The sequence below is a fragment of the Hydra viridissima genome, unplaced genomic scaffold (assembly GCF_058129835.1).
Source record: "Hydra viridissima isolate aposymbiotic clone 2 unplaced genomic scaffold, HvirCarnegie_v1 scaffold_9, whole genome shotgun sequence".
NCBI lineage: Eukaryota > Metazoa > Cnidaria > Hydrozoa > Anthoathecata > Hydridae > Hydra > Hydra viridissima.
This window is the reverse complement of record NW_028324308.1, coordinates 13,347,501-13,361,099: the sequence shown is the minus strand read 5'-3', so window position 1 is coordinate 13,361,099 and position 13,599 is coordinate 13,347,501. Positions and strand designations below refer to the sequence as shown.

The following is a 13,599-nucleotide window of genomic DNA, read 5'->3' as shown; positions in this document are numbered from 1 at the left end:
TAATAAAAATTTTATATAATCACATTTGAAAATTACTTTTTTAATGCTATCTTTTGTCATAATGTTATGAAAGCTTAAAAATAAATTGTATATACTAATAGATATACAGTATTGGACAAAACATTTGCCACCAACATCGAACAATGCTAAAAAGTGTTCCTAATTTTACATGTCTTAAAAACGAAACGAACTATACTACCACAGCAAACAGTTCAGGAGTCTGGAGTCATAGCATGCCATGACATGAGCAATCAGCTGACAGGTGACAGCACACAGGCAGAATTTCATCGACAAGTGCCATTTTGCAGCGGACAAAACAAGTGCAACTTTTTTGGTTTGTTTCATTTTCTTAAGTCTGATCCGTGTTAACGTCACGGAAGTTTTTTAATAATTAAAGGAAGTATCCAGAAGTTTCCAGAATTTTCCAGAAGTTTCTAGAAGCATGCAGAAGCTTCCAGAAGTTTCCAGAAGAATCATCTGGAAGCATCCAGTAGCATCCAGTAGCATCCAGAAATATCCAGAAACATTCAGAAGCATCCAGACGCATCCAGAAGCTTCCAGAAGCATCGAAAAGAAGCATCTAGAATCTTCCAGAACAGGTTCACACAGTTTCATTTTACTATATAAGAGACATGTAAATCGACATGTAATTCAGTCAGTATATGGAAGTCAATCAGTCAGTATTATCAAGACAGTTTATCGAAGTGAGTTTTATCAAAGTGTTTTATCGAAGAACATCAATACAAGAAGTGAAATACAACGTCTTGGTTGGATGTGGACTGTATTGATATAAGTGTTTCATTATATCAATACAGTCCACATCCAACCAAGACGTTGTGTTCCACCGAGCATTATTGTATCATCACAAGGTAAATGTAACACGGTAAGCCTTGAGAAGCGTGATTATTTATTTTTATTATTTTTATGACTTCAAGTGCAAAAATGGCTCCCGACAGTCTTGGATTGGAACTAAGAAAGAAAATTATTGGCGATGACGTAAGTGGAATGTCACAAAAAAGTATTTGTGATAAATATCGCGTGAAAAAATGGACCGTATCGAGAATATGTTCCAAATATCGTTCTACGGGGAAGTTGGTAGCAGATAACAAAGGTGGAAGACCGCGTTCCACCACTTCTAGAGAGGATTCTATGATCGTCAGATCCGTCAAGAAGGATCCCTGGATATCATCAGTCGAGATACAAAAGCAATTAGAGCTTCCTCTATCGGACCGAACAATCAGACGACGTGCTGTTGAAGCCTGATTGTTTTCTCGACGCCCTGCAAAGAAACCGCTGATTTCACTAAAAACCCAGAAGAAAAGACTCCTGTTTGCTACATCTCATATTGACTGGAATGTGCAGTAATGGCGAACTGTCCTGTTCAGTGATGAATCGAAGTTCAACATCATTGGGAGCGATGGCATTTGCCGTGTACGTCGACCGGCCGGAAAACGCCTCGATTTACGTTACTGCCATAAGACCGTGAAGCATGGTGGAGGCAATGTAATGGTCTGGGGGTGTTTTTCTGCTAACGGTCTAGGTCCAATACATCGAAACGATGGAATAATGGACCGTTTCATGTAAAAAATATCCTGAAAGATGTTATGTTACCTCATGCTGAATGAAATATGCTAATAAAATGGGTTTTTCAGCAAGACAACGATCCGAAACACACTGCAAAAGTAGTCAAGCAGTGGTTTCAAGACAACCACCTATCGGTGATGGATTGGCCGCCTCAATCTCCGGATCTCAACCCTATCGAGAACCTGTGGGAGATCGTCAACCACAGAATTAATCGTGAAGGTGTTCGTAATAAGGATCAACTGTTTGAACAAATCCAAAAGGCCTGGGCAGCGATTCCACAAAGTTTCATTGATCACCTGATCGAATCTATGCCTCGAAGATGCAAGGCTGTGATCGACAACAAAGGATTCGCCACGAAATATTGATAGCGAAATACAGCTTGGTCAACATTTTGTCGAGTTGCACTTGTTTTGTCCAGAAGGAAATCAACTTTTTTTAATACTTTTGATTAATTTATTAATTTTCGTGTACAAATAATGAACTTTGTGATGAATAAAACTTGAAGAACTTTGTCTCTAAACAGTTACATAGTTATTTCTCTAAATTGAAAAAATGCACCACTTTTATATAAAGAAACAAAATTTGCATTATTTGGTTGCAAATGTTTTGTCCAATACTGTATGTCTTTTTTGTCTTCATCTGTATTACGCCGTATGCTTCTTGTTTTCAACATAAGTTGGCAGTTAAGCGCCTAGCTTTAAAATAATTCATAATACTTTTCATATATGAAAACCACCAACATAAATTTTAATAATAGTTAAATAGCCATAATGGAAAGTCTTTTTTTTTTACTGAATGAAGTTCAATCTTTATTTTACTATCAAGAAAAAATCTTGTGCTAACCTTTTCCTAAGTATTTGTATGCTGTTCTTAATTTCAATCATTCCTAAAGCAATGTTCGTTTATTACAGAAAGAGTTGTATTGATTTTAAACTATGATTTGAAATCAATACAACTGTAGATTTACCGGAATCAAACTTACTTTATTTTTGTTTAGAAATTAAAAAATAGAAGAAGAGATATAAATTTTTAGTTATTTCAAATAGAATGTTTTTTTTTTGAATATTTAGAATATATTAAAATAAAGAAAAAAACAAAAAAAACAATGAAATTATATATTAAATTTTTGGGAAGAAATTAATCATGTAAAATAAGAGAAAAAAAGGTTGACTCTCCTTATACCTTTTAAGGAGAGCATTTATCTTTTATTGTGGAAAAAGTTTTATCAAATTAAATTAGGCTCTCCTTTTTGATAAAATATTTAAAAAACAATATCTAGTATTTTAAAAGTTCGTTATGATAAAGAGATTTAAAAAGTTCGTTTTAAATTAATTCCTCATTTCGCTTAATTTTTGTTTAAAAATATGCCGTGGGAAAAAAAACCGGAAGTCAAGAAATCAAACAGCGTATAACAGCCTAAATATGGGAGGTCACTCTAATATTGAAATACCTCGAATTTTAAAGTGTGTTTCATCTTCATGTGTTAATAAAACTGTTGCCAAATTTAACGAAACTGATAGTACTGCTGATAAAAAGCTTTCTGGGTGACAAAGAATGTCAAGTATCACTGAAGATAAGTTTATTTATAGAATCGTTAGAAAAAATTCTAAATACTCAGCGAAATAAATTGCACACTAAGTAAACTCGGCACTTTAAAATTAAATATCAAGACAAATAGTTAATAGGAGACCAATAGACCGTAAATTATGGTTCTATGTTGTTGCCAGAAAGCCATTATTAAAGCCATTATTTAAAATGAAGTAAAATGCGAATTAATTGCGAATTAAAAAGAATTGTTTTAGTGATGAATCAAACTACGCCGTGCTAAATCGGATGAACAAACTGGTTTTCCGTACGCAGCACAATGAAAAGTATAATAGTTGCTTTATTGTACCAAAATTACAAAGTGTATTTGTTTCAGTTGGGATTTGCGGCTGCATCACAAATGATGGCCCTGGTCTTAACATGTTATACAACGGTCGAATGGACCAACATAGATAATTGACACCCATGAAAACTATTTAATGCTTACCAAGGACATTTTTTTTGGTAACGAGCCCGAGTGGATGTTTGAATAAGGAAACGGTCCATAATACGAAATCTGTAAGAGAATAGCAAAACAATATCAAGTTACTTCAGTGGCAAGCGTTAGATCACCTGATTTGAATCCAATTTAAAATCTCTTGCCCGTACTGTACCGAAAACTTACCAAAGACCAGTAACTTCAGCTAAAGATCTAAGAGAAAGTTAAATTCGTTTAATGGTTTAACAGTTGAATAGTGTCGTAAACTTTTCGATTCTGTAAGATGTACATCATGCATAAAAAATAGAGGTGGTCACATTCCTTATTAAGGTTCGGCCAAAAAGTCACATCAAAACCAAGTTTGCTGAACTTATGAGCAGCTTTTTTCTTGTTTTATATGATTAATTTCTTCCAAAAAATTTAATAATTTTTTTTCATTAAATTTCTTTTAAGATATTTTAAATATTCTAAAAAAGAAATTTTGTATTTGAAATAACTAAAAAATTTTATCTTTTGTATTTATAAAGTTCTAAAGAAAAAAAGTAAATTTAGTTCTGCTGGTGTTAAACTTTTGAACAGCGTTGTACAATACACATCTTAATCATATAACAACTAACTACAGACTAAATTTACATGCAAGAGTCATTTAAGAAAACAATTAAAAACAAAACATGAGAAAATAAGACGTTTGCTAAATTTATTCCCAACACTAACAGAATGATTAGAATTAAATCCTTTTTACAAAATTAACATTAACTAAATTGTCTCTTAAGCCTCATTGGTAATTTTAAGATTTTTAATTGATCCAGGTTGAGCAGAATACCAAGGATCACTAGCATAAACCTTCACGTTTTTGAAATCTCGTGCATCGTTATTATTTACAGTGTATACAACTGCGCCGTTTTGTTTTACTTCAAAAACATACACTGAGTAATGAAGACGTTGACATATTTCGATTTTAGACCATTGATTAAGGGGCAATGGTGAGTTTACAGTGAAGTAAGAGTTATGGTTTCCATTAATCCCAGAAGAAATAACCAACTTTCCTGAACCATCATCGAGGAACCATATGCCTGGGTTTCTATCACCGTAGGTTCCAAAATTCTGTCCAATCGTCAAATGAATAACACTGTGCCATCCAGTTATATAAGCAGTAGGCTTTACTTCAAACGAAACACTGTATTGTTTCTTCAAGAGTGCCAATGTTGCAACCAAATTACTTCTACTAAGTACTATTTCTGATACATCATCAACAAAATCTTAAAAAAAAAAGGGACTTAGCTAATAATGCCATAACCCTTTATAAATACCATAGTACTTATATTTATCGAACGAGAATTTTAAAGAAAAGTTGAAAAAAATTAGCAAGACCATGTTATGCAGCATTTAAAAACAAAACAAACAATTAAAAATAACCTCTAGGAAGGATGATGGCATTTGGAAGAGGAGCTTTATCTGCAAAAAGGTAAAAAAAAAAAAGACAAGTAAATATAAAAATTGAATTCAACATAATAACTACATAGCTGAAAGAAGGTACATATATTTTATGCTGATTACTTAAGAAAATAGGAACTACTTCTTCATAAAACTTTTATTGAGTTTTCAAAATGAAGATATGGTAGTTATATTGAAATTAAATTATTGTTAATAGGATGGGATAATTAAAATTAACTTTCCCATTATAATATGTACACAGAAAGTACTCATTTTTACTAGAAGCATCTACTGTCAAGATATGATAAAAAAATAAGAAATATATTAGTAAAATTAGGAAACCCATTTCACTTTAAAAAAAGATGTAAGAATTAACTTACTAGATAGTCCGTTGATAATATATAAATTTTTAATTGAGCCATCTTGAGCCTCATACCAAGGATCACCAGCATAGACTTTTACATCAATAAAACTTTGAGCTTGAAGGTTCTTTTCAGAAAATACAACTTCTCCATTTATTTTAATCGTATATATGTAAGAACCGTCTTTTAAAAGTTGCATGATCTCAATAAGCGACCATTGATTTAATGGAACAGGTTTTGTGTTAAAGTAATAGTTGTTATTACCATTAATTGGAGCTGCAATATGAAGACCACCTTTACCATCTTCATGAAACCAGATACCAGGAACCCTATCACCATAACTAGCAATATCTGCTCCAATAGTAAAATGAACTACACTACGCCATTGATTAGAGAACACTTTTGGATTAACTTCAAAAGATACAAGATATTCTTTGTCAAATTGCGGTATACGTGCAACAAGCTTTCCCTTAGAAATTTTAATCTCATCATTCTGTGTAAGCAACTCTATAAATGCAGTTATGGAAATATCAAAATAATCAATTGCAAAAATAGAGCATTTAGATTAGGATAAATAAAATTTTAAATATATGGTTAGTGTCATTTTTAATCTACTCCCATTAAAACTCACCAGAGTTTCCATTGTAAATTGATAAATCTTTAATAAAACCAGGTTGTGCATCATACCAAGGATCAGATGCATATACTTTTACATTCTGAAACTCTTTTGGTTCAGAATTCAAAACAGTGAGTATATTCTTTCCATTTATATCTATTATATATTCGTAAACATTATCCAACAAATGTTGTGATATTTTCACACTTGACCAAACATTTAATGGGAGTGGTTCTGTTTCAATATAATAGTTATTATTGCCACTTATTGCTGACGAAATTAACAGCTTCCCAGATCCATCATTATGAAAGAAAACAGCTGGATTCCTATCTCCGTAACCCAAATAATCATTGCCCAATGTGAGATGAATGACACTTTTCCAACCCACTGAATAAGAACTAGGCAAAAGTTTAAATGACACTGTGTACTCCTTTCTTAAAATTGACAGTGTGCTTAACAAAAAGCCTTTGTTTAAAGGAATGATGTTTCTTTCAATAATGAAATCTAAAAAAAAATTATTGTTCATTATATGAAACACAATTAAACAACAGAAAAGAAAAAAAAACATACCAATATTAACTTAAACAAAAATAAGGACAAAAAAGGCAAAATAATACCTCGAGATGGAAATAGAATACAAAGAAGATTTGGATCTAAATGTAATAATAAAAATTAAAGCAGCTACAACAATACAAACTAAGTTTTAACTCAATACTGAAGAAACTTCAAAAACATATTAAAAACAATAAGTTGATAAACAAAATACATCCAGTTAGCATTAGAAAAAATAAATACAAAACCTAAATAAAAACAAACCAGACTAAAAAAAACCAAAAAACTAAATGAAAGGGACAGCAAACAAATAATATATAGAAAACATAACACTAAGAAGAAAAAGAACAAGATAAAAATATAGCTAACATAGAAAATGAGGGAACCAACAAAAAAAAAACTAATATCTAAATCCCACCTACCTCCTTTACATCAAAATATTGAAAAAGTGTACTCACTTGAAATACCGTTGATAACAAACAAATTTCTGATTGAGCCGTCTTGAGAATCATACCATGGATCTGAAGCATATACTTTGACATTATCAAAGCTTTGAGCTTGCTTGTTGTTTTCAGAAAAGACAAGTTCTCCGTTTATTCGGATATTGTATACGTAAGTGTTGTCTCTCAAAATTTGACTTATCTCAACGTGTGACCACTGTTTCACTACAAGAGGCTTTGTGTTAAAGTATAGGTTGCGTTCGCCATTAATTGGAGCTGCAATGTGAAGCCCTCCTTTGCCGTCTTCATGAAACCAGACCCCAGGAACTCTATCACCGTAATTAGTGATATCAGAGCCAATAGTGAAGTGAATCACACTGTGCCAGCCACTAACAAGTGAATTAGGCTTAACATCAAACGAAACTAAATATTCTTTATCGAGCTTTGGAATCACAGCAACAAGATTTCCCTTCACTAAAGGAGTGTCGATATTACCAACAAGGTTCTCTAGAATACAGTGCACAAAAATAGAATGATTCAAAATGATGACAGAAACTTCAGCTCATTCCTACTTATCTAAACCCATTCCACATTACTACGATGAAACATTAACAAAGTTATTTCAAGTGCTAACAATCCGAAAATTCGTTTCCTTACCCGCATTTCCGTTGATTATCAAAAGGTCTTTGATGGACCCGTCTTGAGCAGCATACCAAAGATCAGCAGCATACACTTTTACATTCTTGAAGTCTCTAGGATCAGAGTTTTCTACCTTGTGAATATTGACTCCGTTCAGATCGACTGAGAGCCAATACTTACCGTCCACCAAACTTTGAACTATTTTGATGAGAGACCATTGACCCAATGGGAGAGGAGCCGTTTCAACATAGTAGTTAACGTTGCCACTCACTGCAACAAAAATACCAAGCTTTCCAGAGCCATCTTCGTGAAACCATACACCTGGAATTCTGTCACCGTAAGCTCCATAATCCTTACCCACAGTTAAATGAAGAACACTCTTCCAACCCTTTGAGTATGAGTTTGGCTTTAAATTAAAAGACACAGTGTATTCCTTCCTTAAAACACCCAGAGTGCCAAGCAATGAACCTTTAACCAGTGGAATTTCCCCTCTAAGGTTGATATAATCTAAAGAAGCAGTTTTAATTTAGTAAACACACTTTGGGGTCAACATTTTATTTCCAAAAAAGGCTGCAGAAACACAGCATTTTAAAACAAACTTTAGTCGTAAGATTGCACTGTTGCTATGCAAACGCTATAAAACTTGCATTTGGAGGTCAATATTTATAACAGCTTGAAATTTGAAATGTTTGGTCTTAAAAAAAGTTTTATGCTGAACTTAAGCACAGCATGCACAAACGCAATTTTCAAAACTTCAAGAAAGGCACCATATAAAACACTTCAAGAATGAAGAATTGATTATTCAAAGTATGTTTTGCACACCTATAAGATAACAACACAAACCATAAAGTTTTAAAATCTCACACAAACATTTATCAACAGTAAAATTGGAGAAAAAGTACGTTTTAATTCCATTTTGGTTCACTTGTTTTTATTTAAGTATTGATAACTACTCTTAGTTATTGATAGTAACAACTATGAGTTCAACTCAGTTTATTATTAGACGTAATAATTAACAGCATTACTCTTACTTAATTATTAAAAGTTGTTCATTCTAACATTTTCAGTGAAATTGAACTTCAAATGCTTTAAGGACAAAAAAGCCTCTTGTGTTGTGATAGTTTTAGGACTGCTGAACAACCAACATGAAACTACGCCTGCTGGACAAGACAGCTTCAACCAACAGGTGTCAATCTTTGTTTTCAATCGTCTAAATATCTATGTAGGAACACTCCTGCATTAGGCTATGGAACTTTATAAAAAGGAAATTGAATGTATCAACACTAATCTCATTTGACATTTTACAACTTCTATTTGGTGAGTGATGATTATCCTTGTGAACTTGTGTCATAGTGTAATTGTTCATTTGTATTCAACTTGAAATTAAAGTGATTTTCACACATCTTTAATGCATACATCCGAACTGCCTAGATAAGGATGTATTATCTTTAGCATTGCCTAAGCTATGCACCATTTGTTATGAAAACTTGATCTCGATGAAAAATATTCCACATTATCAAAAGCGCAATTTGCTAAGACTGTTGACATTTCATTACATAAAAAAAAACATCTTAAATTACCTTTAGGAAGAACTGTAACAGGTGGCAGAGATACACTACCTAGCAAGAGAAACAAGAAAACTCTTTTGTACTTGAACAAACAGATGTCAAAAGATATCTAGTAACTTACATGCAAGTTTGACACAAGTTAAAAAGAAGTCAGCATATTGAAACAGAAATATTAAACAAACCAAAAACAGCACCAGCAACAAAAATGGTAGTATTATTAGTTAACAGAGAGTAATGACAACTTCACATCTTTAATAATGATTGATACGTAAATGTAAGGAACCACCAACAAAATAAACTGAAATCACATCTAAATCCCACCTTACCTCCTTTACATCAAAATATTGAAAAAGTGTACTCACTTGAAATACCGTTGATAACAAACAAATTTCTGATTGAGCCGTCTTGAGAATCATACCATGGATCTGAAGCATATACTTTGACATTATCAAAGCTTTGAGCTTGCTTGTTGTTTTCAGAAAAGACAAGTTCTCCGTTTATTCGGATATTGTATACGTAAGTGTTGTCTCTCAAAATTTGACTTATCTCAACGTGTGACCACTGTTTCACTACAAGAGGCTTTGTGTTAAAGTATAGGTTGCGTTCGCCATTAATTGGAGCTGCAATGTGAAGCCCTCCTTTGCCGTCTTCATGAAACCAGACCCCAGGAACTCTATCACCGTAATTAGTGATATCAGAGCCAATAGTGAAGTGAATCACACTGTGCCAGCCACTAACAAGTGAATTAGGCTTAACATCAAACGAAACTAAATATTCTTTATCGAGCTTTGGAATCACAGCAACAAGATTTCCCTTCACTAAAGGAGTGTCGATATTACCAACAAGGTTCTCTAGAATACAGTGCACAAAAATAGAATGATTCAAAATGATGACAGAAACTTCAGCTCGTTCCTACTTATCTAAACCCATTCCACATTACTACGATGAAACATTAACAAAGTTATTTCAAGTGCTAACAATCCGAAAATTCGTTTCCTTACCCGCATTTCCGTTGATTATCAAAAGGTCTTTGATGGACCCGTCTTGAGCAGCATACCAAAGATCAGCAGCATACACTTTTACATTCTTGAAGTCTCTAGGATCAGAGTTTTCTACCTTGTGAATATTGACTCCGTTCAGATCGACTGAGAGCCAATACTTACCGTCCACCAAACTTTGAACTATTTTGATGAGAGACCATTGACCCAATGGGAGAGGAGCCGTTTCAACATAGTAGTTAACGTTGCCACTCACTGCAACAAAAATACCAAGCTTTCCAGAGCCATCTTCGTGAAACCATACACCTGGAATTCTGTCACCGTAAGCTCCATAATCCTTACCCACAGTTAAATGAAGAACACTCTTCCAACCCTTTGAGTATGAGTTTGGCTTTAAATTAAAAGACACAGTGTATTCCTTCCTTAAAACATCCAGAGTGCCAAGCAATGAACCTTTAACCAGTGGACTTTCTCCTCTACGGTTGATAAATTCTAAAAACACACTTTTAATTTTAACTTTTATGTAAATTTATTTTTTGTATTTGGAAAAAATTTTTTTCAATTTGTTCTTATGTTGATTATCTTGTTGTTCTATTTCAGGACAGGGGCTTCTTTTGTTTTACCATATTCATTTCAATCCATATAGTGCAATTAATTACTTTTCATTATTTGAATTTTCCATTTCATATTTGCAATTTATATTATCATTGTATTATTTACATAGTAGGTTTGTTTTTAAAACATAATATACCCTATCTCTTTTTTCATTGTTTTATAAAATTTAAAAATTTTACATAAGCATTGAAGTAAATGTATTAAAATTGATTAATCAATACATTATTGGATACAAAGCAATTACACTCAACTGCAAAATGAATGCATCACTTATATACTTTGATTTATTTAAATTGCCATCTACATTATCATATATTTTGATAAATACGCTAATAATAGAACACTTGAACACACTTATTTTCATGATAATGAAATTGACTTTGAGGATGGTGAAAAAATATACTTAAACCAAAAATATGGTTTGTTTTACAAAATATAATAAAATGATTATTATTGTTTTGCTCACTAATACAGCTTAAAATGAAACATTTTTGACTTATCAATAACTAGTGTCACCACCTCTTAATGTTATTACAGCCTGATAGCACTGTAGCATACATTTAATTAGAGGTCTAAGCATTTCTAAAGAGATAACTTCCCACACGCTGATAAGACTTTGTTACAGCTTGTCTGGGCTGTTGGCTTCTAACATGGCGTCCCATTTTATCCCAAAGATGATCTACTGATTTCATATTTGGACTGCAAGCTGGCCACTCCTAAACTTGAATATTAACATTGTTTAAGTATGCAGTAGCAATATTTGCCGTATGTGATCTGCCATTATACTGCCTATAGAACCCATCTCCAATGTGTGGTGCCAAAGGTAGCATGAAAGGTTCTAAAACATCTGCTATGTATCGTTGAGAAGTCAGACATCCACCATTAACAATAAAAAGCTCTGTGCAAGCTGTTAAAGATATTCCGCCTCATACCGTCAATGAACCGCCTCCATATAAATTGGTTTCTTAAATATTTCTTCTGTACGTCCTTGGGCAGCAATCAGAATTTACGAGGCAAAAGATTGACTCATTTGTAAATAAGACCTGTCCCCTATCATGTATTTCACAATTCATATGCCTCCTTGCAAAAGCCAGTCTCTCTCTTTGGTGTTCTACAGACAATCTGGGATTAGTAGCTGCTGGCCGAGATGGTAAATTAAAAGAATGACTCTTCTTCTTATGATATCTTTACTACTAGCAGTTTCATGAACCTCAGCAATTTGAATTTGGAGACTTGATGCAGTAGTGAGCTGTTCTCTCAGTGTTTGAAGGAATAAAAATCTGTCCTCCATGGCATTGGTAGCTCATGGTCTGCCTTGGCCATGTTGTCTAGCATGATCATTTGTCCTAACAACTATTGTATGACACTTTGAATCTTCTACCATGTTAATTCTCATTATGTTAATTCTTTATTGTTCAAAGTAAAAACTGCAAGACGTTCCTCACAACTTAAATTTTGTTTAGAATGCTGCATTGCAAACAGATGTGTTGCTTAAATTACAGTAATATTTTCTTCTGTTAAAAAAATTTTAAGCCAATTCATGGTTTTCTTTTAGAAGTGAGGTTAATTACTGCAAAACATGCTATTTATGAATAGCTGCTATAACTTTGAAATTAAATAAGGGAATAGGGAATGAAACCTTCAAAAGGCATAAAAATAAAAACAAAATAAGACAGAATTTATTAATGGTGTGTTAATTTTGTGGTTATGTGTATAATAAATCACTATGATTAATTATTATTTTTTAGAGTAGTACAGCAATAAAGGATAATATTCTGTTATCAGGTTACTTGTTTAAAGCATAACATTAATAATTATTTGATGAACTGTTGGCTGATGGTTTTTTTGTTTTTTTTTTAGGTTGCAATCATATAAAAATCAATCATAGATAAAGCCTATATTCAAAAAAAATTTCCTGGATTTGACTTTACAAATATAAATCAGATATCTTATATATGCATTATAAAGAATTTGAAAACCTAACGTCATCTGAATGATTCTTAGAAAAACAATAAATATGATAACACAGGTCATGAATAAATAAATATGATAACACAGGTCATTAATTATTCTTGTATATGTGGTGTGTTTGTAACTAAAAAACATGGTATGATAAGCTAAACAAAATTTGTAACTAAACAAATGCATTATTACATACAGCTTGGTTGTCCCATTATTAAATACAATTTGGGTCATATTATGAGAGAAATTGAGGTGATGAAAAATGATCCCAGGTACCATTTAATCACCCAAAAATACTTAAAATTCAGATGCATTTGTTTAAAAAGCCTTCACAACATGTTTTTTTGGCCTGTGTATCTTTGATAAAACATCAAATTTTTTTAAAAAATGCCTCAAATACCTTTAGTATAAATTAGAACAGAAGGTAGGGATGCACTATCTGAAAAGTAAAATAAATGAATAACATTTTATTAGAGCTATAGAGTTTTAAAAAAAAGGTTTTTAAACAAAACAGCACCAATTTAATCAAGCCCCATAGACTTAATAATTAAAGTATTTTTTTGAGAACAAAAGTAGAAATACTGCTAATTCTATAAAAATGATTTTACTTACTTGAAATACTGTTTATGATGTATAGGTTTTTTATTAAACCATTTTGAGCTTCATACCATGGATCAGAGGCATAAACTTTAACATTTTCAAAAATGTTTGCTTGCTCATTTTTTTCAGAAAACACAACTTCTCCATTTATTCTAATCAAGTATATATATTCAGACTGATAGTAAGCATTTGTTTTCAAAATTTGA

The 13,599-nt window shown here is 32.4% G+C and overlaps 1 protein-coding gene across 1 annotated transcript in view; it reads right to left on the bottom strand.

Annotated features, from left to right (window-relative positions):
- The window catches only part of LOC145185895 (uncharacterized), a 62,550-nt gene that overhangs the window by 44,866 nt on the left and 4,085 nt on the right, over nt 1-13,599 (bottom strand). The window contains exons 4-15 of the mRNA XM_090098705.1: nt 13,406-13,599; nt 13,194-13,232; nt 10,220-10,708; nt 9,581-10,069; nt 9,231-9,269; nt 7,669-8,157; nt 7,030-7,518; nt 6,637-6,672; nt 6,035-6,523; nt 5,422-5,910; nt 5,024-5,062; nt 4,378-4,866 (exon numbers count right to left, since the gene is read on the bottom strand). The exon at nt 13,406-13,599 is cut by the window's right edge and continues 310 nt beyond it. Of these exons, the coding sequence (XP_089954831.1) occupies nt 4,378-4,866; nt 5,024-5,062; nt 5,422-5,910; nt 6,035-6,523; nt 6,637-6,672; nt 7,030-7,518; nt 7,669-8,157; nt 9,231-9,269; nt 9,581-10,069; nt 10,220-10,708; nt 13,194-13,232; nt 13,406-13,599 (3,770 nt within the window). The remainder of the gene's footprint in view (nt 1-4,377; nt 4,867-5,023; nt 5,063-5,421; nt 5,911-6,034; nt 6,524-6,636; nt 6,673-7,029; nt 7,519-7,668; nt 8,158-9,230; nt 9,270-9,580; nt 10,070-10,219; nt 10,709-13,193; nt 13,233-13,405) is intronic.